The sequence below is a fragment of the Cyclospora cayetanensis genome, unplaced genomic scaffold (assembly GCF_002999335.1).
Source record: "Cyclospora cayetanensis isolate NF1_C8 unplaced genomic scaffold, CcayRef3 CcayRef3_contig_17, whole genome shotgun sequence".
NCBI classification, from domain to species: domain Eukaryota; phylum Apicomplexa; class Conoidasida; order Eucoccidiorida; family Eimeriidae; genus Cyclospora; species Cyclospora cayetanensis.
In genome coordinates, this window is record NW_020312114.1 from 301,769 (window position 1) to 328,269 (window position 26,501).

The 26,501-nt window shown below is 53.7% G+C and overlaps 4 protein-coding genes and 1 pseudogene across 4 annotated transcripts; 3 read left to right on the forward strand and 2 right to left on the reverse strand.

Moving 5' to 3' along the window:
• Nucleotides 1-405: 405 nt before the first annotated feature.
• On the forward strand, nucleotides 406-3,919 carry LOC113147265 (antifreeze protein Maxi-like; the record flags this gene model as incomplete). Its single annotated transcript, XM_026337222.1, has 6 exons — nucleotides 406-477; nucleotides 863-1,065; nucleotides 1,255-1,433; nucleotides 1,542-1,661; nucleotides 2,674-2,871; nucleotides 3,639-3,919. Coding segments are annotated over 6 exons (1,053 nt in total), but the record flags the coding sequence as incomplete, so codon positions are not given.
• A 5,627-nt stretch (nucleotides 3,920-9,546) lies between these two features.
• Nucleotides 9,547-10,128, forward strand: LOC113147266 (annotated as a pseudogene).
• A 4,035-nt stretch (nucleotides 10,129-14,163) lies between these two features.
• On the forward strand, nucleotides 14,164-15,739 carry LOC34622939. The gene is made up of 3 exons (XM_026337224.1): nucleotides 14,164-14,263; nucleotides 15,003-15,262; nucleotides 15,452-15,739. The coding sequence occupies exons 1-3, from the start codon at nucleotides 14,164-14,166 to the stop codon at nucleotides 15,737-15,739; spliced, it is 648 nt and encodes a 215-aa protein (XP_026193009.1).
• Nucleotides 15,740-15,958: 219 nt separating this feature from the next.
• On the reverse strand, nucleotides 15,959-20,703 carry LOC34623423 (probable GTP-binding protein EngB). The gene is made up of 7 exons (XM_026337225.1): nucleotides 20,593-20,703; nucleotides 20,315-20,407; nucleotides 20,026-20,115; nucleotides 19,488-19,543; nucleotides 19,115-19,283; nucleotides 18,749-18,827; nucleotides 15,959-16,068 (listed from the first exon to the last, which is right to left on the reverse strand). Exons 1-7 carry the CDS (start codon nucleotides 20,701-20,703, stop codon nucleotides 15,959-15,961), a joined length of 708 nt encoding a protein of 235 aa, XP_026193010.1.
• Nucleotides 20,704-22,225: 1,522 nt separating this feature from the next.
• LOC113147267 (antifreeze protein Maxi-like) lies at nucleotides 22,226-26,131 on the reverse strand (the record flags this gene model as incomplete). The annotated part of the gene is made up of 3 exons (XM_026337226.1): nucleotides 22,226-22,350; nucleotides 25,270-25,379; nucleotides 25,902-26,131. Coding segments are annotated over 3 exons (465 nt in total), but the record flags the coding sequence as incomplete, so codon positions are not given.
• Between the last annotated feature and the right edge of the window lie 370 nt (nucleotides 26,132-26,501).

Sequence of the window (26,501 nt, forward strand, 5' to 3'; positions counted from 1 at the left end):
GTCGCTCCAATAAGAAAATGATTTTAGTGCGGCACTGCAACAGAGGCAGGTTCTGCTCTTTTGCGCATAGCAAAGAGGAAGAGCTGTATCATCCGCTGACGTACAAGACCCGCCTTTGTTCGGCCTTCCCAAAGTGTCTCCGTCACTTTTGCCCTTTCGCTCATTACATGACAGAGCTAAGAGATCCTTTTGCCGTTCCGCTCATCCGCAGCGTCTGGGGGGCACAACAAGGGGCGTCTGCAGGGTTGCAAGTGGGAATCCTTTCAGCAGAAGAGGGCCCCCTGCCGCGGGGGGTGGAGAGGCCTTCCCTGCAGCTCCCTGAGTTTGAAAACAAACGGAAGCTGCCGTCCGCGGCTCTGGGGGAGCTTGCGCTGCAGCAGCAGTTTGCCTCTGGCAGCAGCAGCAGCTCTTTGGAGCAACAGCAAAAGCAGCAGCAGCTGCTGCAGCGGCAACAGCAGCAGCAGCAGCAGCCTGAGGGTACAATGACGTCCACTGTTAGCCCCTCGACACAGCAGTCCTTCTGCTTCCTAGGCGACGGCATAGACGATCTGCAGACGCCGTCCAACTCCCTCCAGGCTCCAGACGGGGAAACCACGGTGGGGCCCCCCTCGCATGCGCATGTGCCTCTAGACGTGCTGCTGCAACAGCATTTCAAGCAGCAGGGGGATCCAGAAAAGGAAAGCCACCGCCTCCTGGAGCAGCCTGTGACCAAAGAGCACACAGGCCCCCTCAAATACTGTAGCGACACATCCAGCTCGGATACAGCAGCTGCAGCAGCCGCAGCCGCTATCGCCCCACAGCCAGCAGGAAGCCGAAGAGGAAGAGACTCGCTTCGAGCAGACCCGCTGGACGCGCTGCGCAGATTGCCGTTCGAACGGCTGCATCGAGAGCGGCAAAAGCAGCAGCAGCAGTGCCGACAGCAGCCTCTGATAGAGCCACCATCCCAGAAACCAAAAGGCGGAGAAGCGATCCCCCTTGCAGTGCAGTTGCTAGGGCCCCACGCTCGCGGAATTACTCTGTCTCAGTTGCAGCTGGCCTTGGACCTTGCGCTGAAGCTCGCTTGCGGCATGCCGCAGTCGCATCAACACCAGAAGCAGCAGGGGCAGGAGCAGCAGCAAAGGCAGGAGGAAGACTTACTCCTGCGGCAGGAGCAGGCAGCCCACGAGCAGCAGCAGCAGCAGCAGCAGCAGCAGGTGATGTCGCAGCTGACCGAGGACGCGCTGCTTGCCGTGCTGCAGGCAGCCGCCTTGGCAGGAGGCTGGGAGTCAGCAGGCCAACAGCAGCAGAAACAACAGCAGCACAAACAACAGCAGCAGCAGCAGCAGCAGCAGCAGCAGCAGCAGCAGCAACAGCAGCAGAAACAGCAGCAGCAGCAGCTACAACCCCCAAGGCCCCAGCTGTACGGGGAGGCCTACACAGGGTCTGCCCCATGGGCTCCAGCAAACAACATTGCAACAGACGCCGCAGCAGCCGCAACATCCAGTCTCACTTCGCAGCTTCAACGCTTAGCGTTGTCGTCTGAACACACGCGAGTGCAACAGCAGCAATGCATGCCCCAGCAGCAGCCGTTGCAGGCGCTAAAGCGGGCTGCGCCTCCCCCACCGACTGTGCGCCAGCAGCAGATGCATCATCATCAGGCTCAGTTCTCGAGGCTGCAGCCAGCAGGCCCACATCTTCGCTACGGTGCGTCCTACGTTCCTCACGGAATATCCAGCAGCAGTCGGCAGTATGCTTGGCAAACGGCAGATCCACATTCTGCTCGGGCTTCGCAGCCGCCGCAGCAACTGCAGCAGCAGCTGCAACTGCAGCTGCAACAGCTGCTGCAGCAACAGCGACAGCAGGAGCCCGTGCCCAGTTTACCCGCAGCTAGCAACAGCAGCACTTTCTCAGGATTGCAAGATATTGAAAGAAGCCTCTTGTTGCTGCAACAGCACCAGCAGATGTGTCTCCACCAGCAGCCCCAGCATGCGCAGTATGGGCCCCTTCCACCTAAGGCAACCGCAGAGTTTCTGCAATCAGCTGCTGATATTCCGCAAATCCTTTCATGTGAGTCCGGCCTGCTCCCGTTCCCCCCACACTTCACGGATCATCATCATCATGCGCAGCAGCCCCCGTCGGTCCCTGGAGGGGCCCTCACCACTGGCGTCGACATCCAGCCAATCCGCGGGGGGACGCAGCAGCGCTTCACCCTCCGCAACAGCAACACGGCAGCAGCAGCAGCGGCTGCGGCTGCTGCGTCTGTTGTGCCTCCCCCCTTTCAGCACATGTTTGTGGGTAGCGGTTGGGGAAACGGTAAGAGCGGTGCCTGCGGTGAGCAGCCCCCTTGCTCGGGGCTTGCTGCCAAGCAGCAGCAGCAGCAGCAGCAGCAGCAGCTGAGTCGGAAAACGGCGGAGCCTTCGGCAGCAGATCCTTCACCGCAAGTGACAACCTGTGCTCAAACGCCATTAACAGCACGCACCCTTTCTCCAGTGCAGCAGCAGAAACCTCACAGGCAACACAAGCAGCCAGATCAGCAGCATGCAAACTATGCCCTGCCCCCTGCAGCAGCACTTTTCGAATCAGCAGAATGCACCAGTAGAGATACGACGCCAAACCACTCGCCCGCTGCTTCCATCCGAGAGGATTAAGCTTCCCCCATTTGGAGCAGCAATGGTGTAAACGCATGCATCTCAGAGCTGCGTGTTGCCCTGCACGCAATCGAAGCCCCACCTGCAGCAATTAGCGCTGCGCCTGCTGCTGCTACATCAACTGGAGCTGCCACATGTAGTCTAGCTGCATTCCTTGAGATTCTATGCTGGCTTTTGCCTCTCGAAAGGTCCTTACAGCCTCGGTGCCAAGCACCAGTACACCCGGCAAAATTTGCAGCAATCCGTATGCGCTGCATGCTTGTACTTAACATATACCTTGGCAGATACGTCTGTGCATACTCCGTGCCCCCGCGCCTAAGTGTGTATAAAGTATAAAGCTCTACGTGGGGGCATTGCCTTCATATAGATATGTATATTATGCATGCAGGCAAACGACATGTACATGACTGCACATACACGTAAATGTGGATAGCGTCTACATATATATATGCATTACTATATGCCGACGTAAATGAAGTCTACGCATATGGTTAAAGGCATTTGTCAGTGTGTATATACAGCTTTTTAGAGCTGAGGCACCCAGAAGACAGGAACGGTGGGTAGGGCCTCAGGGGTATCTGCAGATCTTAAAGCAACCGTCCAAGTTGTGCAGATCTGCTGGAATATAGGTATGCGTGGCTCCGTATAACGATAGAGGTATCCAACAATGCGCATTTTTCTATACCTGCATATCTTTCTCACGTATCTTTATGTGTGTGCATTCATACGTGTGTACATCTGTAAGCATACACCAAAAATGATATGCGCACACACCAGTTCATACTGGGACAGAGATGCCCTTGGCAGATGCAATGGATATGACAGGCTGCAAAGGCGTGTGTGGGCGCGTGTATGTACAATCCTGCTTTTGCCTCCTGGGGGTCTTTTTTTCTTTGCCCTACCTGCAGTGACGGCAAAAGTGTATCTGCTGGAGTAGCAGCAAGAGTGGCTGAAACAACAATAGGGGGCAGTGCGCGTTTTGCGTTTGGTTGAAAGAAAATCAACAGCAAGAACAGCTATTCACGACCAAAGAGGAAGATGTCAAGGAGAGGCGACACGTAGTGGGTCTGCATGTAGCCATTTCTGCGGACAAAAGCACATACGCACGTATAGAGTGGGAACCCTCCGGTTGCAATAGTAGACAGTGTATGAACCGATGCAGACAGATTAGCGCACGGACACGTGAGCAGGTAGGGAAGCAGTCGAACGCGCACGGAGAGGCTGATAATATACAACCGAAAGAAAGGGGCAGAGGAAGCATAAAATGGGTGATACAGGCAGCCATATACTGATGCACCGGATGCGCGCAGACTTGGAGGCAGGCAGATGGTAGAGAGCAGGAAACGCAGCAGCAAATGCAAGAGAACGTGTAGAACAGATTGTCACCAGGGCTGTCCGACAGCGAAAATGGGACCTGACCCAAGAAGCCAGAGGGCTTCAGCGGCTGTTAAATTCCCCGTTTCCTGATCAGCGTAAAGGGTCAAAGCTGTTGAAACAGGTGCATGCTTGATGGGCTCAGGGGGATAACGCAAAGTACTACTTGCAATGCCCGTGCACACTGCCACTGTTGCACTTGGCAGGGCACTACCTCCAACAAGCTGCACATAGGTGTCACGCATAAGTGCTTGCTGCATAAATGTGCGTTTTGACGCCTGTCTGTATATATGCAACACAACTACTGCACCTGGGATTTCCACTGCATGATGATAGTCCCTTGGGCAGCAGTAGTTGATTGGCATCTGCTATTTTGTAGAGCATTAAAAGCCAGTGCGGTGCATGCTCCTAGACCGTCCGTACGCATGATTCTTATACCAGAGAATCCCCACAAGGGAACTTGCGCGCTGGTATTCCAGGCTCTCTCGAGCCAGCAGGGAGGAGGCTGCGCCGTAGGCAGAAAATTAGTGTGAGAACCCCGAGCAGTATCCGGTACAAAGGGGCGTTGTGGGCTTCAGGGACCATACAAGAGCCTTTTGCTATTTGAATAAGCCCCTAAGAGATGCCCCGGCTGCAGACCAGCTATTGCCGCTTTGCTATCATACTTGCTTGCTATAAGACACCGTGTCCAAACAGCAGACCACTTTTCGATCGGCCCATATTGGCTTGGTTTGGTGTTCTCCTGGGCCTTCTCGAAACAGGTGCCCAGCAATAATATCCAAAACGAATCATTTGTACGTGTGGGAAGGCGCACAACGCAATGCTTAATTTGCATTAACTTCCGAAGAGCCCGTGAGAATCTCGCTTTCACGAAGCAGGGACTCGTTAGTCCTAACCTTGGGGATAAGCCCAAAATTGAAACAAGTACTCCGTATGAATGTTCTTCTAATTCCACATTTTCACGCGCTAAAGACTGCCCTCAGCACGTCTGCAAGTCAGGCCCCAGTAGCCATGCGAAGGCCCACTGCTTCTGGAGCAAGTCAGTGTTGCAAATGGACACCCAATGCTATGCAGTGACGACACTTATAAACCGTTCGACTATCATGATGGCTTCTGGATGAACTGGTTTGTGCAAGCCAAGTGGGGCCTCGGGTTAATGCCGTTCTCACACTATCAGTGGGCACCAGGGCCGCGACAGACACAAGTCCCTTGCTTAAAAGGAAGCTCTAGTTCGCTGATGATTCTTTGCTTCCATCCACAGTGAAGCTTTATATTATTATTGCCAAGCTGGGATGTGGGGAATGGCATGTAATTAATTTGCATAATATGGAATAGGCTGCCCCAAAAATGCTTTAGTCGAACAAAAAATAATGTCAGCTTTAGTGACGGCAAAATCACCAGCAAGTGCGATTTTTACGGCCTGAAAGCTTTATTGGCCTACAGGAGCGTAGTGCAGGAGGATTGCTGCTCCAACTGCTGTTTGAGCAGTTTAAGCCGCCCTCTAAGCACTGGCATCTGAGGAACTAGGATGTCAGGATGAATTTAGTGTAGCACGGCTGTCAGCATCTAAATTGAACCAGCACAGGTGCACGGCTACCTACACAAGAAGCTTATATGAATTTTATGTGGCTAGGGCAATTGTGGTTGCAGCGGGCTGCGCTACAGATAAGGCAATTTCCACACTAGCTACATACAAATATCTACAGAGTTTATTTGGTTTGGTTGTTGCTGTATCTGTTTTATTGCGGAGTACTATAAGATCAGCGCAATCGAAATCAATATTGTGGTCCTGCGCACTAGTTACTGGGACTAGCTAGCTGTGAATACTTGGGGTGCAAAGAGAATGCAATACTCTAGCTGCCCCTCTCACCTGATGTCAAATCCCTGAGGGGCTTAGGCAGGAAAGAGGTAGTCTTTTTTATAAGGACGCGCTGAATGCTTTTGATTGGATCTATTTTGAATATGAAGTTGAGTTTATTTCATATTAGAGCTCAAATGTAGCATTTTAGGTGGTAGCATCCTGTGATTCTATGCAGCTGTGCCCCCACCGACTGTGATTACAGAGGGATATCATGCTGCTCTCAGAGTTTTTCTGGTTTTCGGTATAGCCATCTGAGAGCTCAGTCAATTATTTTTAGCATGCAACGGTCTGTGAAGAAAAATCTTTGGCGACGGAGCTGAACAGTGAAGCAACACCTACTGGGGCGGGAGAGGCCGGCTTACCAGCTAATGTGAGAGCAGTAGCTTTACACCTGGTAGAGGGGGATTATTTGTCAGCGGGTAAGAAGATTATGTATGCGTAAATAATGATGCTGACCAGAAATGTGTGAAGGCTTTTTGGGTTGACAATAAGTCGACGGCTTCACTAGCCGTTCGGAGATTTACCTCGCTTGGTATGAATAAATGAAGGGAAACAAGTGCTCTTTACTGCTTGTCTGCTCGAGGGTGGTAAGTTTTGTGAGAACATTTCAACACGGAAAGCTGTCTGCAGATCGGTATATCAAAAGACATGCAGCTTTGGTTAGCCGAAGCCATAGGCAGACAAATGGCTGCGCTATCAGTTGTTTTCCTCAGGCCAACCTGAAGTGTCACCTTAGGTAGCTGGAGGCTGGGCAGCAACTCAGTGATTAAGCACCTGACCACTAGACTTCTCAGACGGTTAAATCAAGATTTGAAAGCCATATACGCACAACTTCTGCATCATCGGCTAAAATGCATGAGCCACGCCCAGATTCTTGGAGGATGGGTTTGTGTCAACCAGGCACGGTCTCCAGTCTGATGCAAACTAGAAAAGAATGTCAGAGGTAAACACCGCCTCTAGGCACCCTTAGACAGCCCCCAGCACTGCACCTGAAGATATTGTAGGAGAATCGTCCAACTGTTCCGTAAATGCAAGCACATATAAAATCCCTAGGAACGCGAACAGCAGGACAGGCCTAGCGGAATCAGGTTGTTTGGCAAAGAAGGCAGATAAGGAAAACATCGACCCCGTCACGAAGGCTGCGGCGAGTTGAATGGCGCTACAAAAGATAGAGGCGCAGAGAAGGACCAACCACGGGCCAATTCTGCATCTATACAATTTCACATTGGTAGTCATCATCTGCAAGCGCTTTCTGTTACTAGATGTGAAATGGATCTGTTATGCGATGAAACGATACTTACGCAGATCCTAGGTTGCAGGTTGGCCGATCAGCGGCAGAAAACAAGGACCCCGAAGACTATGGCAGTCAGAACTCGTAGTAGGGTGCAATTAGCATGGTCCTTGTTTCCTCTATTCTACTGATGTACAATGCGTAAAATCCTAGGATTGTCAAAGGTGACCCGTTGGAAGGTGTGTGTGCGGTCACAGCTGCGCGCATCAGTCACCAGGAACAAGCGCATTTAGGGTTTTTCCAACAACAACGCTTCATTATGGTGAGAAGGGAAGAATAGTTAGCCCAACAAGCTGAGCCATAGTCTTTACGCTGGTGGATCAACAGAGCTGTACGAGAAGTGTTCTGGGCATGCATCCCGTCTTACCAGCTTCACAATTAGTTGTTTCCTCAGTTATTCGACTAAGCACTCAGCAAAGGAACAGAGGGAACTGAAAGGTACCAAGAAGGGCCTCGTTTATGTGCTATGTCAGTTCGCAGGCCGGCCACCTTCTTGGTCGTGCAGCACACCGTTTTGAGCTAATTCCTAAGTCACCTGTAAGCTGTGCTCCTCAGCATTCTATGCCTTCACAGCATGAATAGAAGACTGAGATCCACAATGGAGGCTTTCATGAGCGAAAAAGCACGACAAACAGCAGAAATCGACCAGCGCATCTCGGAATAGCCTGGTGCTTCTAACAAAAAAGGGCAGGAGGCAGGGAATATGCGATAAATTTAGGCCCTTGAACACGATTACTGCAAAGTAAAAGTCTCGATGCATCATACCGCAGAGCTACTTGACGAACAGCAAGGCACAGCAGTCTACGTGACATTTCGTTTCACAAATGCCTGCGTGCATGTCTTCATTCACCCTAAAAGCAGGTACGTAACGGCGTTCCACACACGCAGTCGCAATCTCGCGTACACCCCTATGCAATTTGAACTTGCTATTGTCTACGCTGAGCGGCCGGTTCAAGTAGATTGGGAGCTACATGGGCCTACCAAGAAGGGCTGGACTGCTGCTACACGGTTAACATTCGGCCGCATGTCCAAAATCACTTGCAGCGCCTTGAGCGTGCTCTTCAGCTTTTACGAAACAAGTGGTGGTATGCGAAGGCACACGACTGTTTGGGTTTTAGAAAAACCATTGAGGTTTTGGGATCTCATGCTTCCACTGCAGAAATTGAACCCGAACAGGTGAAAATTGAAGCCATCCAGACGTGGCCTTGATTTTGTTCGCATTTGTGCAAACGCTTCACAGTTCTACAGGTTTGAATTTTATGACCGGAATTTCGTTTCTGCACTTGCTCGGATCGCTGGGCCTTTGGCTGACCTGCAAAGGAGAAACCGCTTTGTGAGTTGGATGGAGAAGCCTAGTACCGGAGAAGTTGCAAGGACGCATATCGGCAACTTTCAAACTTCTCTGCCACTCGCGCTGCCCAAGTATAACCGCTACTTTTACCTAAAACGATTTTTGACGTAAGTTTGGGTGCTACTCTCGCTCCAAAAGCTGCGACTTCTTCTGAACACCAAGGTACTACTTGTTTTCCTCATCGCTTCACTGAGGCTGCACAACGATATCCAAAGCAAGGACAACATCGGTATGATGAGGCATAAAAATAAGATTTTTATTTGGTCTCAGCAAACCTTCTAGGACGTTGATAATCCCAGCACTGCTTGTTGGCTTGGCTGACTCCTGCAGTACGACTTTACAGTGAACGGTTCTAGGAGCATGACCGCCATGGCCGCCGACGCACTCCCGTGACGCTCCGAAAATTTACCAGTGGGCATCTCGAACGCGGTCTCTCTACCAAAATCGCGTGAGCCTCATGCTTTTGGTTTCCATGAATCCGCCACCTGCCAAACTTCAGAATGGCAGAAGGGTGAAGCACTGCCAAGTCGAGCGTGGACTGCTGCGGTACAAAACAAAGAGGCGTGTCAGTCGCCTGTGCATGAACACTTCGCTAACCAGCAGCGTTTTGCGCAAGCATATGATTGTTTGTCTTCGAACCATGGTGTCATTCAGGCTACTGAGGAAAAGCTCTTGCGGTGCTTTTCGTAAGAGTGTATGCGTCATACAATGGCGTATACACTATGATTTCTAGATTGTCAGAAGTTGAAGCCACCCAATCCTACTAACTCGTCCATTTACAATAGTGTTTGTAGAGGCATTTGGGATGATTTGATTATGGACATTGTTTTCAGACTGCGAAAAGTCAAGGACCAGGACAAAGTGTACTTTGTCCTTGGCGGAATAAGCAAGCAAGTCCATTCCATCCCTTGCACCAGTTCTGTCACGGTTCGCTCAGTCAATCAAAAATTCTTTGGTCATATTTGGACTCTTCACAGCCTTTTAAAGGATCATCACCACGGAGAGCTATCTAAAGTTCGCTACGGCTCTTTGGCTTGCCTTTATGACTCGCCTATATGCTGGCTATAGTATGACAGATGCGAACCACCCTGAGGCAGATGGACAGAGAAAGTGTGCCAACGACACTCATTCAACGGTGCGTTTTGCAGGTGTACGCGTACAAGAACCCAATTACTTGGCTTAAACTTCTTCCTGGTGCTGAATGAGCTCACAACAGAACATTGCACCGGTTCAGGCGTTGCTTTTCGGTATCGCTGCTCCACGCTGAGTAGCCCCTTTCCGATTCATGCCTGAAACTTGTGATCCATGTTAAGTAGCAGCCTTTGCTTGCAGGGAAGCTCATAGAACAGCTGGCTTGTGCACGAAAATGTATGTGTAGGGATAAGGAGAGACAAACATAGAACTGTGATAAATGAGTGTGGGCTGCGTGTTTTACGCCTGACAATTGACCCAGGTCGTTTCACAGGCTTGACAGAATGCATTAGAAGGTCTTTTAACGAATAAGAGTGTGGACAACTGACTACGGCCATCTGCGATTCTCCAACAAATCAATGCCTACTCTCTCGATTTCCCCTCTAGTGGGAGGTGCCACATGACTCTCAACATTGGATTCCTAAATAGTTAACAAAACGCTCAGGATTGTTCTCAGGCTTTGCTGCTCATATAATTGGCCTAGGCCGATGCGGAGGATCTATAGAGACCCGTTGAAGCGCTGGAATCTAGGATAAGTGAGGACCGAAGGCACGCTGGACGAGGCTCCTGGTGATATTGCGGGGGTGAAGTGGGAGACGCCAGCTTTAGTCGCTGACAGCGGAGTGATCAAGGACATTATTATCTACCTAGGAGTTTGTGGCTTTGTTTTTCAGCAGCTGTGGTCGCCATCGACGGTATGTCTGGCGTTCCTTGGTAACTGTCCTTCCCCAGCTCATGTTTTACTGGAATATTTGCCTTCATCTATGGAATTGTGTGTAAACATTTTCCCGTCAATATTTTTAAGTCATTGAATGCATCCAGAATTATGCTTTGGCAATCGTAGTTATATAGTCTTTGCATTCTCAAATACCTCTTCGAGGTTTTTTAATAGACGCCGTTCCAGCGCACAGCCCGCCGTCGGGCCGCCCTGGTCATGCTGCTTCTGCTCTTCTTCCGTTGTTGGTAAGTGTGTGTTTGTTTCTTCAAATCGATTTTCCTTTAGCGTCCGATGCCCACTTTGCTTTTCTCACTCGACCTGCTTTTTGCGTTGTTGCCTCTCCGGGGGCCGGCGGGAAGAAGGAACCTGCTCCGCTTCCCTATGCATAGGCTGCCTTGAGGTGTACTTGCAGAGCACGAAGGCGTGTGATTTTTGAAGGAGGGAAAGTGCAGAAAGGTGGGCAACACATAGAAGCTCTTTACAATATTTGTAACGCCCCACATAAAAGGGTCTCCATAGCGAGACACACACGGAGAACTCCACACAAAACGAATCGGCAGGTATTGCGTTTTTCCAGAGAGGCATCTTCTATTTCTCTGCCTGCACCCTCTAAACAATCCTACCATTCTTTCACGCCCAGTTGCATCGAGCAGAGCGTAAAGCGCGTAGCGAAGCAACATTGAATCCTATCGTAGTGTGGGTAATCCTGCTCTAGAAACGAAAACCATAAACGAATTGCCAAGCCAAGTAGGCAACGCTCTACTGATTGCCAAATAAATAGAATAACTGCGGCAGGACGAGCTTGCACATAATGTTGGCGCACTACGTGTGCCCCACTGCAGCACGGGGAACGCACATTCAGCAAAAAGTAGAGCGTAAAGCCATCCAAAACGTGCAGTAAGATGTAGAAAGTTTCATTTGAACAGACGAATATGTGGGGAGAAGAGTTTAGGATGGACGAACTCCGTGCCTGGAAACATTCAGCCATGATGGACCTTGGGCATCCCAGAATTGCTGGGGTGCGCATGCCTTCTCTATACCAGTGTAATTATCTTGCTGCCGTGTAGCTAGAGGCACTTCGAGCTGTTCGATCATTCTCAGTGAACAGTTTTGAGGCATTTCTTACGTTGCAAAGAGCTACTCTAAGCTTGGATGACGGTGCGGCGACGCTGAACCGGCTCTCGGAAGGCTGCCGCGCGTCCTGGAAAACAAGGCGTCCCCGGGAATACGTCCAGCCTGAAACAAAGAAAAGTGCAGTATCCAGAGGGCGAACATCGAAGTTTCTAGCTTGTAGATGCACTCCCACAGAGGCCCCGTGCAGGATCGGGGTCAGAAGCCGTCTCACACAAAGGTTGTTTGTAGGGTACGGGGCGTGCGGCTGCTGTGTGGAGGGCACTGGCGAACGCGACGAAAGGAGCGGCGGCTTCGCATTTGAGCTGAAACTGCATTGATTCTACTGCGATTTCGATGGGGAATGGGACGGGAGGGAGGAAAACGAGGAAAAAGCGGGAAGCGGGACGGATGCGACCGCCCTCAGCCGCACCGGGAGATGCGGCTGCCCACTCCGTACCGGTGGTATGGCGCAGTGGTGTCCACTGGCGCCTGCCGGTCAGAAGGGATTTCTTCAAGGCCTCTGCAATTCCTAGAGCCGAGAACTCCTAAATAGTGAGAATACGGCCAAGCGAGAGCCAAGGCAACCCCTCATTTGCAGCTCCCCACAGCGGGGCTGGTGCACACTGCTGCTCCAGTCCCTGGTGCCGGTTAGCGCTTCCTCGTTGCTACCGGCCTCTACTCCCTCGGCAGGAGGCAGCCGCTTCCCTCACTCCCGTGGACCTCTCAGTATGCAACCTAGAGGCGTTTAGACCCTACGGGGGTTTTTCTTTGCAAGCCCGGAGACAACGGCTGGGCGGAAGAGCAGGTTGCTGCTTCTTGTTGATGGCGGTGCATTGGGAGCTGCGGCATTCAACGGCACGAGCCGAACGGAGCGCCTTTCTCCCTGGCCTCAGCTTCTCCCACTAGGGGCCCTCAGTCAGCGAAGGGGGGCCCCCGAGCATCCGAGGGGCCCTTTACAACCTTTATCCGCATCGAAAGCCCCCGCACTCTCCGTGGTAGCCTGCGGATGCGTCCTTAAGATGCATCGCCCCAGCAACCTCTCGGAGGTTGAACGGCGCTGCATGATCGTGTACCACGAGAATGGGGCATCAATTAGACAAATTTCCCGCCTAATTGCCAGATCGAGGTCCTCTGTGCAGCGAGTCATTCACAAGCACATAGGTAAGACACCCCCTCCCCGGCTCTCCTCCACAAGGCCCTTCAGACTTTTGCCGACAACGGCCTCCTAGCTCCTCCCCAACCACTACTCACGCCTTCCCCCACAGCCACCGCAACAACACTGCGTATCCAAAAACGCATGCGGAAGCAGAGCCAGCAGCCGCACCCCCCCCTCTCTCAGGGGACCCCGCTCACACTGCGCAAGGAAAGAGCGCCTTTTCTTCCTCCTGGGGGAGTCAGAAACGCCCAAAGCACTCCGCCCACTCCCTCTGGCACGCGCAAAGAGGCTTTGCTCGGCCGAATCAAAGTTGCCTATCTCTACGTATCTATGCGACTCTTGACTGCTGCTGGAAGCAGAGGAGCTGCTCAGAATACCCCTCTTCTTCCCTCTGCCCGTCTCTCTGTCTGTGCGTCTGTGTGTACTGCAGTCCTCAAGTATCTGGCTGCAACTGAGCAGAGAGACCTAGCGCTCCTAGGGTCAGTCCATCCTCCCGCGGAGGCTCTAGCTGCACAGCAGCAACCGCTGCTCATCCTCCAACAGCTGATTCTGCAGCAGCAGCAGCAGCGCCAGCGACAGGGGGATTACGTGAGCGCTGTCGAGGGCGCCTTGTTGCAGCAGCTGCAACAGCTGCAACAGCTGCAACAGCAGCCGTTGGCGTCCCCCTCTCCAGGACTGCCACCCGCAGCACTGTCGGATAGAGGCACTCTCGAGGGCCCCTTAAGTGAAGAAACTGCGGCAGAGGAAGAGCCGCGAGCCGGTGTGCTCAATACGCCACCTCTCAGCAGCGCTGATGGATGCTGGAGCGAGCAGGAGCAGCATCAACAGGTGCAGCAGCATCAGCAGGAGCAGCAGCAACAGGTGCAGCAGCATCAGCAGGGGCAGCAGCATCAGCAGGTGCAGCAGCATCAGCAGGTGCAGCAGCATCAGCAGGAGCAGCAGCATCAGCAGGAGCAGCAGCATCAGCAGGAGCAGCGACGCCATCAATCGGCTGCGTTGGTGTGGGGGCAAGCACGCGACCAAGGCAACGGTGGCAGCGGCAAAGAGTATTTTCATGCTGAACCAAACGCGCTTTGTGCGCCAGCACTCATAAGAAACAACATGTGGAGCAGCAGCACCAAGAGCAGCCGCAGCAACAGCAGCAAAAGGAGCTGCAGCGGCTGCTCTAACACAGCTTGCCACTCGGAAGTACGAGCGAACTCGGGAGGCACCCCTTCTGGCTTGTTGATGAAGGGCGAAAAAAGCCTTCAAGAAGGTGCTTCTCTGTGCTGCTCCACCCCCGCCACTGGCCTTCTTCAGCCTTCTGGAGGCTCTCCTCCAACGAGGCTGATGCATGCGATGGCAGTAACTGCAGCTCCCTGCAGCGGCGGCAGCGCCCTACCCGAGGAGCAGCGGCAGTCGGAGAGGACGCTTCCCCTTCCTCCTGACACGGGTAAAGCCTCAGGATCCTCTCACAAGCTGAACGCACTGGACACATGGAAATGGCAGCAGCAAAGAGCCGACCCTGTGCGGCAGGGAAGGCTAGAGCCTCCCTTGCCTCCGGCTTTGCAGGACCAACTACCTCTCGTGCAGCAGCAGCAGGTGCAGCAGGTGCAACAACAGCAGCAACAGCAGCAGGTGAAGCAGCAACATCAGCAGGTAAAGCAGCAGGTGCAGCATCTTCTGAGGCAGCAGCACATGCATCAGCTCTTGCAGCAGCAACAGCAGCAACAACGGCAACAAGGGACGGCTGGGAATGCCCGCCGTCAGAGCGGCGCCAGGAGCAGCAGAGGGGTGTGGCAGCAGCAGCAGCAGCAGCAGCTGCAGCAGCTGCTTTTGCATCATCAGTTGCAACAGCTGCAGCGTGAAACGCGAGGCAAATCTTGTAGCCTGCATCAGCTAGAATACGGGGGACTGCTAGAGCCGTCGGCGTGTGGTTCCAGTACGGCGTCTTCAGCGGGCATCATGAGAACGGCTGCAGGATTGGAGGCTTCGTGGATACAGCAGAAGCACAACTTGCAGCAGCACAGCATGCACCAGCAGCCGCACTATCCGCGGCTTCCGGAGGAGGCCTCTACGTTCGCGGCTTACGGGGGTGACGCCTCCCGTGAAAGCGCTAGAGAGGGGATTCTTCTGCATCCGCATTGGTGGCAACAGCAACAACACCAGCAACAACAGCAACAGCAACAGCAGCAACAGCAACAGCAGCAACAGCAACAGCAGCAACAGCAACAGCAGCAACAGCAACAGCAGCAACAGCAACAGCAGCTCTTCCGATGCGGCATTACTGACGCTGCAGCAAGCACACGGAACGAGGAACATGGCCTTTTTTCTGGCGAAGGCGCTGGAAGCGGTTGCTCTAGCGGGAAGGAGCCGCAAGTGCTGCTGCCTGTGCAGAGATGTGCCTCTTTGGTTGCTGGGGGTCCGCACAGTAACGTGCATGCAAATCAGAGGATTGGAAGCGGCAACAGCACTGCCTGGATGCCTGCTCTTCAGGATGTGGGGGGGGGGCCCTTAGAGGGGACTTCTTATGATCTCTCCTTCTTGCCGTTCGGAATTGCGCCTTTTTCTCGCGCGGGAGGAGGCTCCGGGGGGGAAGAAGTGAGGACAAGTTTGCAGCGGCAGCAGCAGCTGCTGGTGCAGCATCAAGTGCTGTTGCAGGAGCAAATGAAGCAGCAGCATGAGTATCAGCAGCAGCTGCTGCAGCCGTATCCGCTTCCCTGCAACCAGGCGGGACTGGGATCTGCACCATGGGTGTCTCCCGTTGCTCTCTTTGCCGGTAAAACTAAGCTACCTTTCGAAGAAGCTGCCGCAGCGGCTTCCAAAGAAGAGGCAAGCGGCGGCAATGCCACGCTTGCCGCGGGGGGGGTGGATTTGGGGTGTATCGACGGCGCGGAGGCAGGAGTCACCGTCGCATGCGCAAGCCCGACAAAGGCGCGCCCTCTGATCGCTCATCAGTCTGCAGCAGCAGACGCAGCGGCGGCTTTGGAAGCAGGAGCCGCGTGCTGCGGATCTACCGCTGCGCACATGCAGTGTTGCAGCCCTCCTCGCATCGGCGATTCGAGGGCAGCAGATTAGTTTGTGTTTTGGGCCTCATGCAAAAGCTTTTCCGGTTGTTTGTGTGTGTATTGTGTATGTTGGTGTAATGCACACTACACCCCGACGTCTTCCGAGACTTGCTGTCGGGGAGGCAGCTGTGCCGCACATCCAGCTAGAAGAAGCGCAGTAGCAAGTTGTTTGTGAGAGCGTCTGCGGGAGGAGGGGCAGCACTCTGGCCATGATCCTTTTTTCTGGATTTCACGCAGCGGCACCGGTAAAAGTCGACGCACACGTGCCTGCGCAACAGGCATGACGATCCTCAGCAGCAGCTGCCACACCGCCTGTGTCAGCACGCGGGTTTTTTGTCTCTGGCTTGGAGGCCTGGACCAGTGTAACTTCACATGCAAAAGATGGTCTTCGTTTGCATGCATGCGCACAAATCCGCGCTTCCCGTTCCTGGCGACGCACGCGTTCTCGCAGGATTGTACGCTTAACGCCGTCACCTTACCGCCCGCGGGGAGGTGTAGGCGGGGAGGAAGGGGCGATGGCAGGAGGGCGAGGAGTGGGAAATTCCACGGAAAAAGTGGAGGCGTCCCTCGATGAGAGTGGCGGCTTCTCGTACACCAGCCCCTCCACTGGCAGCAGGAGGCAGCAGCTGAGCACTAGCGCCACCAACACCATGAGCAAAGGCAGCAGGGGAACTGCGCGGCGAAGCACTGCGCACAGGCTTGCCTGCACAGGGGCCTCAGCCATAGCACAAGGGGCCCCTTCAAAACGAAGGAGCTAAGGGTGGTCAAAAGGAGGGCGATACGCAGTAGAAAATCCATGTGTGGGACAGAAATCAGGCGGAAGAAGAAGCGTGCCGTTTCACAGATTGAACTGTTTTATGCGATCTGATTACCCATGGACGGAAACTGGGAATGAGGCCTCCAGAAAGCCCTGCCTCTACCTCCACGCAAGTAGCCTCGAGAAGCCTTCTTGGACTTGCACACAAATATATACATATATTTATTTGCCCGCCTACAAATAAATCAATATGTATATTCTGATCGACCGGTGGACCTTCATGTGCGTACGTATGTATATATCAGTGCCTACACATGCATATTTGTAAGCATGTGTAGTTTAATGTCTTTACTTATGTATATATCTGTATACATCTGTGTATATACGCATGTCCAGATATATCTAGCTATACGGCCCTGTATACATAAGTGTGCTTATGTTCGTAGTATGAAATGACTCATTTTGTGTACATCTATGGATGGGCACATGCATCCATATTGAGGTATATACCTGCATATGCTGGCTGCCGCTATATATATGTGGGTTGATCTCCGTCCTCCGCCTACGCGTAGATCAGTGGATGTATATATATATATATATATATATATATATATATATATATATATATATATATATATATAAATCTTGCACACATGCATGCATCCAGCCTTGTCAGGTGTACATAGGGATATTGCACGTAAACAAAGGGTAGTATGTACATGAACATGCACATACACACTACACCTATGTTAGTGGATATATTCACACACGGTCTATCTTAATGCGGTGTGATATATCTAGATTATCTTGTATACAAGTATGTCATTCGGTGCAAAATGGCGGCACCTCCATGCATACGCCCCTATAAAACTCACTGTCCCTATAGGTAAAAGATGCTCTCTCTATATATACACATACTATATATACACTCGTCATTGTGAATGTGTGCAGCGAATTCGAGTGCACACGGGCTGTTTGTAGTAGGTGGAACACTGTTAACGCCTATGTTGTATATCCATCCTCTTTTCTTTATATTTTGCAACTATTTTTGTATTCCCCTGATCTCAACACATGTATATTCATGTGTAAATACACATCGGGACCACATCCCGGCTCCCTCGGTGGATTCGCTTGAAGGTACGGACCTGCCCTGCGCATATATATATAAGTGTATAAATATACATAAAGCTCGTGTATATGCATACTTCGGTGCACACGCAAAAAATAAGGAGGTGGTCTTGTAAATACGCGTGCGTGTGGGTTTGACACTATATGTATTTAGATATATATATATATACGCGGGGTGTATATATTTATGCGTTGAGACATACGCATATAAATGACATATATATACGGTCGTGTAGATTTGCATATACAGAAAAGACGCTAGTGAGGGCAAGCCTTTTTGAGCTGTCACGCCTGCGCAAAGCGCCTGTCTGACGGTTCTGAAGTGTATCATAGTAATCGGTGCTGGCTTTGTGATCCTTTCGCCGAGTCAGCTAGAAGACAACAGCAATCGCTGTTTCTTTGTGTGTGTCTGCTTGCTATTTCCTGTAAAAAAGGGAGGGCGACTCACCGACGCCCCCTTTGTAAGGCATCAGCGCGCTTTGTGCGGTGCCGATAAGTCAGCGAGCGAGTGAGTGGTAAAATGGTGTTACCCGAAATGGCATACGAAATCCCAAGTATGCGCCTGCTTAATGTAGAGGCCCGTATCCCGAACGGCACGTCATACCTTCTGGGAAGATACAGGAGACAGGACCGCACAAACTGCTGCTGGTGCTGCTTTCTTGACGGCTCCTTTACAAAGGCCACGAGAGTAGCTGCTTGGCGCTGCCGTTGTTGCGGTCCAGTTGTTATATACACGAATGCAAACGCGAATTTGTGTGTCGCTAGTACCGCTTGATAGCGAGCCCTTGCATGGGCAGATGAATAGAGATCTAGAGAAACACTTTAGGTGTACCGAAGGTCCATAAGCGCGCACGTTCGGGACCAGGCAGAGAGGAGAAAGCGATGCTTCAGCTTTTTTCTCTCGTCACAGCCTTGTTCCTTGGCCTCAAGCCGCACTCGATGCAGGATGCGCCTCTACATAGCCGGGACGCACCTCGGAATTAGCGGCAACACAAGAACAAGATTCTCTCTTCCGCTCCCGATGTAGCAGGCAGCAAGAACCTCTAAAAGCGCTCTGGATGTTGTTGTGCAGCTGTCTGAGGGCCTATTGAGTCCGCTTTTCGAATGTAGAGGCCTCAGATGTGAGATAGCAACGGAGAGCTGTGAGTCCTAGCGACCTCTTCGCGGATACGGCAAACACAAAAGGCTGTAGGACAGAGCGCTGTTGCGGCGGCTGTTGCTGCAGCAGCAGTAGCAGTCTCTGCTGCAGTCGTAGCATGAATCCGTGAAGCTCGAACGTCTTCACACACACGTCAACACATGCGGGCTTCCAGCTCGCGTCAGAAGATCTCGAAAACAGATAGATGCGGATATATATGTGTACATATATATTCTCTACAGGCATTTGTACAGGCACACACTGCCATACCCTGGAGGGAGCTCTATTTAGTGAAAACAGTGCTGGACACAGATGCCTCCGGGGGCTGTCTGCCAGACGCAGCCGCAAGACGGCAGTGGCACTGGCATACGGTGGCTGTTAGGAGAGGCGCACGGGCTTACGGTAAGGAGATCTGCCTTTGTTACAACTACAAGAAAAGGCTTATTCTTCTCGAGGAGCAGACTCCACAGAGAGAGGTCCAGGGTTCGAACACCGGCCGAGGCATCCACCAGACAGACCACGCGGCGCAACCTGCATGAAAAGAGAGGGAGCCCACATTTTACAACGCTTGATGGTGTGCATTTGCATGCAGTAGCAGGGGAAGCTGCAGAATGTGCGTGCAAGCAGGCCGAGAAGAAGCTGCCTTTCGTGAAAAGAGCAGGCGCAGACAGGCACAACCCTAGGCGACGCGAAATCTAGAGACGCCTGGTTCGGAAGAAAATCCCACAGTCTCACTGCGTAGACCGCTCCAAGTACTGTTCCAACAACAGTGCCCAGTCTTTTTTCATTTCCTGAGGAGGCAGAGGCAGCAGCAAGGATGGATTAGAACCCTATTTTTCTCTTACGACAACGAGCACCCACCAACGCCCTAAGGGTGACGAAGCAACCCGCATCTCGCCGAGAAGACCCCCATGCAGCCGGAGACAATACACGACGCCCAGCACAATACGACACACAGCATCTACAACATAGAAAACGATGCGACACACAGCATACAACACGATACGACACAAAGCACACAACACAGAACACGATACACATCACACAACACGAGAAGGCACATAGCACAACACACACGATGCACGAAACACCACACAACACAACACACAGTACAACACACACAAGGATACACACAACACGATACACACACAACTCGATACACACACAACCCGACACACACATCCCACCTCACTCAAAACACCTCACAACACACACAACATAACACACAGTACAACACACTCCACACATTACACACCGCACAATACATACTTACCGCTGGAACCTTTGCGAAACCGTACCCTGGAAGATCGACGAGGGACAGGCGCATGCCCAAATCAAATGTGAAGAGTTGACGAGTTCGTCCCTGGCAAGCGAGGCACCAACAAGGAAGCAGAATAGCCGCTGAGAGAACGGCGCCGTGAACAAGGGGGCTATGGAGGTCCGCAGACAGCAGCGGCCAGCAAGAAGTGGAGAGACACCGCATGCAATGCAACAGAGCAGAGCCAACAGCAAAAGCCGCCCGACAGCTCCAGAACGTGTGGGGGCGAACTCGCAGTACGCACTGCGACGCGGCTTGTTCGAGCCACCTCTCTCCCAAAAAGAAGACCGTTGATAAGACTAGACTTTCCAGAGTTTGAATGCCCCACAAATGCCACCTACAACGCAGGGCCAGGCAATGAAGCACGTTGCGTGGCATCGCGAATGTCGTGCTTGCGCGACAGTCGCAGAGTTCTCCCCAAGAGAGAAGTTCGGCAAAAGCACAAGGAAGAGGAGAATGGAAAGAAAAAGGGAGGGCTTCAGCAGGAAGAGCGAGTCAAAAGGGGCAAAATGCGCAGCACACCTGAGGGATGCCTCGACTCGGAAGGCGATGTATTGTCTGCGCGACGATAACTGGATGGGCAGTAATTGGAAGCCGAAACACGGATGAGGCGTATGCCTCCTGCAGCAGCATGCACATATATGTGGTGACAGTCGGGTGTATGTGGTGACAGCAGCATGAACAAGAGCGCAGCGAGGGCTATAGCGGGCAGAACCCTGTGCCGCCTGGAGCCTCTGCACAGCAGCGGCAGTCAAGATTGGCAGGAGAAGAAGCGGAAGCGACTAACAAGCGAGCGTGTACCTGTTTTTGATGCATCCAAGGCACGCGAATCTCCTGAACGGCATTATCGTCATACAGGGAGACGAAAGGGCGCGCCATAAAGGGGCCTGCTGTCACTGGTGTCATTGAGGTTGGAGTTGGTCCTACCGTTGCTTCGATATCGGAGGAGAAGAAGCTTCGCGCAGCGGCAGCAAATGGAGAAGCCCGCCCAGCATTTTGGAATGCAACTCGAGGCTTTAAGGTTACGAAGCCTACAGAAAAGCGACAGCCTTCCCTGCTTGAGGAGGAAGAAGAAAACCCCCGACTAAGTGCCTGGCATGCTCGTCTTCCCTGCGAAGCCATGATGCAGGAGGCGGAAGGCTCTACTGGATAGTATGCAGTGGCCTCCTCACTCAAGGAGGCTTTTCGCCCCTTAAACGCCTGTCTCCTAAGGGCGAAGGAGTGCAGCAAGAGGGCAGGGAAGAGCTTTGGGGGCCCCCTCCCTTCCCCCCCTTTACGTCGCCTCTACGGTGTCGCCGAGAGAATCCCTTCAGGGAACCTCTGACTGTGGCCTCTTCGGAGACTCGTTTCCTTCTTCCCTCCTTCTCTCCCTACTCAGTGTATCCGTGGAAGTGAGAGAATCCCTTCAGGGAACCTCTGACTGTGGCCTCTTCAGAGACTCGTTTCCTCCTTCTCTGCCTCCTGAGTGTATCCGTGGAAGTGAGAGAATCCCTTCAGGGAACCTCTGACTGTGGCCTCTTCGGAGACTCGTTTCCTCCTTTCCTCCTTCCCTCTCTCCCTCCTGAGTGTATCCGTGGAAGTGAGAGAATCCCTTCAGGGAACCTCTGACTGTGGCCTCTTCGGAGACTCGTTTCCTCCTTCCCTCCTTCCCTGCCTCCTGAGTGTATCCGCGGAAGTGAGAGAATCCCTTCAGGGAACCTCTGACTGTGGCCTCTTCGGAGACTCCTTTCCTCCTTCCCTCCTTCTCTCCCTCCTCTGTGTATCCGTGGAAGTGAGAGAATCCCTTCAGGGAACCTCTGACTGTGGCCTCTTCGGAGACTCCTTTCCTCCTTCCCTCCTTCTCTCCCTCCTGAGTGTATCCGTGGAAGTGAGAGAATCCCTTCAGGGAACCTCTGACTGTGGCCTCTTCGGAGACTCGTTCCCTCCTTCCCTCCCTTCCTCCTGGTGTATTCGTGGAAGTGAGAGAATCCCTTCAGGGAACCTCTGACTGTGGCCTCTTCGGAGACTCCTTTCCTTCTTCCCTGCCTCCTGGTGTATTCGTGGAAGTGAGAGAATCCCTTCAGGGAACCTCTGACTGTGGCCTCTTCGGAGACTCCTTTCCTTCTTCCCTCCTTCTCTCCCTCCTCTGTGTATCCGTGGAAGTGAGAGAATCCCTTCAGGGAACCTCTGACTGTGGCCTCTTCGGAGACTCGTTTCCTCCTTCCCTCCTTCTCTCCCTCCTGAGTGTATCCGTGGAAGCTCTCGGAGCTTCCTCACGAGCGCTAAAGCCCCTTAATGAGTCTGCAAAGCCTCGAAAATTATGTTGAAGTGCGAGAGACGCGTTGGAAATTCCGGAACGGGGGCGAAGGAGGGGGGGCCTCAGGGGGCCCGTACCCTTGATCTCCCAGAGTTACACAGCACTCCCGAGCCATTTAGCGGTGCCGTTTTGCGACTTGAGCCGAAGAAATGCTGCGGCAGCTGCTCTAGGCCTTGTAATTAGGCTCTCTTTTTACGGGAAAGAAGCACGCAGAAGTCTCCCGCAACTTGAGCGCCTGAGCGCCTCCTGTGGGCCCTCTAGGGTTCGAGCGCTGCATGCGCGCTTCTTGTCTAGCATGCGAGGTAGCTTTCAGCAAAGCCGAAGTTTGAGTTAAACGACGCACGCTTCAGAGGCTTGAAAGGAGCGCCTTTATATGGCGAGAGAACGCATCTTCGCTGGAGGGAGGGGGCTCCAGATCGGCCTGTCGAGAGAGATCGGGGAGCGCAGCCCGTACTGCAGGCGCTAAGGCTTTGTGCCGGTGGTTTTTTCCGGCTTTTTCTCTTTCTGCCTTATGACTGTGTTGGCTGCAGCAGCTCGCGAAGCAGCAGGCACGCGTTGGAGGATTTCTGGCGGTCCTTGTGGGAGTCGGAGAGGGCAGCAGCAGCAGGGTGAGCCTTGCTGCTGCTGCGTGCATGCTGGACCCTTTCTGCCGCAAGAGAGCCTGCAAGAAGAGGCGTCGCAGGGGAATGCGGGAGCAGGAAGAGCGCTAGAGAAGTCTCCGCGATCACTGCTTCTAGGGGGAAACAGCTAAGAGGGATCGACTGCGTCCATGCAGAAGCAGGGAACCCCCTCGACGTTGGTCGGTGTGCTTGCGTAGAGCTCCCAGGCGCTCTCGATTTCGATGCTCTGTCATGCCTTTCTAGCAACTCTAGACGCGCAGCTTTTTTTCTAAGGCCTCTGTCGCGGGCTTCCCGCGATGTCAGAGGCAGCAGCCGAGGCAGTGCGAACATCAGCGGCAGGGGGGCGGGAGGAGACAAGCACCACGCATGCCCTTGCACAAGATGGAGGGAGAACAAGGAAGTCTGCGGCGCGCAAAGCTGCTGCAGCAGCTGCCTCCCTCTCTCCTGCAGCACGTAGTGGAGCAGCTGCCGCAGGATCCGCTGCTGTTGAAGGTTTTGCAGCGCCGCGGGTGTGACAACTTTCTTGAAGCGAGATTCGAGGTTCATCCTCATAAGCTGCAACAAGGCGACTCGCAGGATGCTGTTGCCGATCTTGTCTGGTATAGTCGGAGGGGCAGCATGCGCCTCTGCATCCCGAGGATTCCCTCTCTGCTGCATCGCATCCTCGAACACTTTACTGCATGTCAAGTGCAGCAGCGGCTCGCGCAGCAACGGCAGCAGGATCAGCAGCAGCAGACGCCGCAGAAAAAAAGGCTCCTCCACCACAGGGACGAAGGGCAGCAGCAGGATGAGCAGGAGGATCAGCAGAAACAACAGAAACAGCAGAAGCGAAGTGGGAGTACCACGAATTGCATGCAGAATTCCAAGAGCTGGATGTCGCCTAGTTCGGGCTGTCTTTCTGCTGCTGCTGTTACTGCTGCTGCAGAATGCGCGCCTGGTCGCAACTGCAGCAGCAACTGCAACTGCATCAGCAACTGCAGCAGCAACTGCTGCTGCTGCTCCCAGGGCTGCAGCCGCCTTCGGTGTTGGTCCCTTGAGTTGCATGAGCAGCAGCAGCAGCAGGCAAGCCGCAGAAACAGCACGTGCGGTGAGCAGGAGCGATCTCTAGAGAGACTCTGCTGCAGCAATTTGTGCGTTCTCCGGCTGCTGCAGCAAGTCGCTGCTTGCTGCTACTGGCCAAGGATGCGAGAAGACTTTGAAGCGTTTCTTATTGAGCGGCAGGAGCACAATTCTAAGGAGAGTGCCAAGAGCACCCCTGCCAGCAGGGGCAGGAACAAGGGGGAGGGAGTACTACGCAGCAGTTCGGGGAGAGCAGGTGCATGCACCGCTGCTTGTAGGCCAGCTGCTCAGGGTAGACGCATGCGCGGGAGATGGGATTTTCGCGCAGATTCGGCTGTGGCAGCTGCGCCTGCTGCTGCGCAAGACTATCCTGTTGAGCCTGAGGCTGCTGCTATTCAAGGTCTTGTTGCATGCGCGTTGCCGTACCGGCATTTTGCCGAGAGCTTTGAACCGTTTTCAGAGGAAGGCGTCGTCTTCACAGCAGCAGAGAAGCGCGAGATAATCCAGACTTTATCGGCTCCCCTGCACTTTGTTACGCAGCAGCAAACCCAGCAGAATCACCATCAGCAGCAGTCGCAGGCGCCGCCGCAAGAGCAGGTGCAGCATGGGCACCTCAATAGCAGCAGCAGCAGCGTTGGAAACATCAACTTCGAGGACTGGATACCTCTGCAGGTGTGGGTAAGGGGCAGTACGGCTAAGTTGTTGCAGCAGCTGCCCTCTGCTGCTGGTGTGGCGGGAGTGCCTCTGCTACCCCTGAAACTGCAAGGGCAGCTCCTGCTGCTGGAAGCTGGCAATGCAGCGGAGGGTGCAAGTGCCGCGGCTGCAGCGCTTGAAGCTTCCGAGAAGCACAGAGCTGCCTGGAAGCACATGCAGCTGCATCTCGCTTCAGCTGCTGCGGAGGTCACCTTAGCGGCTGCTGTGCTGAGTGATGCAGCCGCTGCAGCGGCAGAATCCCCCGTGCTCTCCGGAAGTCATGGCGCTCCGGACGGCTTGGCGGGGGGGGCAACAACAACGGCTGAGATCTCTGCAATGCAGCAGCAGCTTCGCTGGGTAGCAGAAGCTGCCGTCGCTGCTGCTGCAGCGGCGGCTGCTGCTCTCCCGCAGAAGCCTCCCCCAGGATTCGGAGATATCTGCAGCGACTCGACAGATGCGGCGTGTTTCCAGCGGCCCTTGCCTCTAGATAGACCAGCAGGAGCAGAAACAGGAGAGGGCAGGGAGTTATACCCGCAAGGCGTCGTGTCTTCGCTGTTGCAGCACGTTGAGCTGCCGCTGCAGCAGCAAGAGCAGCAGCAGCAAGAGCAGCAGCAGCAAGAGCAGCAGCAGCAGCCGCGCCTCTTCACGCAGGACGTGTTTCCGCAGGAGTTGTGCAGTCTGCTGCAGCGTCAGCACGCGGGGAAGCAGCAGCGCCTGTGGGTGGTGCCTGATGCAGCAGAAGGGCAGACGCGAACGCAAGGAGGGCCAGCAGCAGACAGTGTGTCTGACGGATGTGCTTTGCTTGATGACAGCAGCAACAGCAACAGCAGCAACATTTTGCTGCCCTGGTATAGTTGGGAAGGCAGCGGATATCTCCAGTCCTCGTTGCTGCCCCCCTCAGAGCCTGCGCAGCCCTTGCCGCTGCAGCTTCTGGAGCACCCGGCATCTCCTGTTGCTGCTGCTGTGGCTGCTGCCGTTTCAATGCAAGCGTTCAGCAGCAGCAGCAGCGGCACAGGCAGGAGCTTGCCCCTGCCTGCCACTTTCGGAGGCGCTGCACTGCAGCAGCCGCATCACCTCCAGAACGCGACAGACCCCTTTGCTGGAGGAGCGCAGCAGCAGCCTGCAGCTGTGAGAGCAGCTAGTCTGCACCGCGATCCTCAAGCACGAGGCCAGCAGCAGCAAGGACTGCATCAGCAGCAGCAGCAAGGACTGCATCAGCAGCAGCAGCAAGGACTGCAGCAGCAGCAGCAGCAAGGACTGCATCAGCAGCAGCAGCAAGGACTGCAGCAGCAGCAGCAGCAAGGACTGCATCAGCAGCAGCAGCAAGGACTGCAGCAGCAGCAGCAGCAAGGACTGCATCAGCAGCAGCAGCAAGGACTGCATCAGCAGCAGCAGCAAGGACTGCATCAGCAGCAGCAGCAAGGACTGCATCAGCAGCAGCGGCTTGTAAACCCGTGGAGGAGCCGGCGCTCTCTGTTGACATTTGCCTTTGATGAGACGATAGCGGCTTCGGATTTAATGACGGTGTGCTGCAGCTTGTGGTTGGGGTGTCTGTACACCCGCGCGGAAGGGGTTTGTGTCGTCTTCACGCTTCGAGAGCTCCCTGTAAGCAAGCCCTCTGCCGCTTCTGGAAAGATTTCCTCCCTTTAGGCTGCTGCTGCTCTCGATGTCGCTGCCCTCTTGGCACTGGCTTGCAGTGTTGACTCCTTATCTTTGCATTTTTTCTGCGTCTGCAGGGCCTGCTGCCGACGTGCGTCGTGAGG

What these genes read in the sequence shown, in the direction of transcription:
- LOC34622939 (XM_026337224.1), top strand. Translation starts at nt 14,164, where the DNA reads ATGGCAGCAGCAAAGAGCCGACCCTGTGCGGCAGGGAAGGCTAGAGCC. An exon ending in CTCTCGTGCAGCAGCAGCAG is followed by an intron (nt 14,264 to 15,002) that starts GTGCAGCAGGTG and finishes TTTCTGGCGAAG; the next exon opens with GCGCTGGAAGCGGTTGCTCT. An exon ending in GAGGCTCCGGGGGGGAAGAA is followed by an intron (nt 15,263 to 15,451) that starts GTGAGGACAAGT and finishes GGTAAAACTAAG; the next exon opens with CTACCTTTCGAAGAAGCTGC.
- LOC34623423 (XM_026337225.1), bottom strand. Translation starts at nt 20,703, where the DNA reads ATGCTGCTGCAGGAGGCATACGCCTCATCCGTGTTTCGGCTTCCAATT. An exon ending in CTCGAACAAGCCGCGTCGCA is followed by an intron (nt 20,116 to 20,314) that starts GTGCGTACTGCG and finishes CTCGCTTGCCAG; the next exon opens with GGACGAACTCGTCAACTCTT. An exon ending in TACTTGGAGCGGTCTACGCA is followed by an intron (nt 19,284 to 19,487) that starts GTGAGACTGTGG and finishes CTTTTCATGCAG; the next exon opens with GTTGCGCCGCGTGGTCTGTC.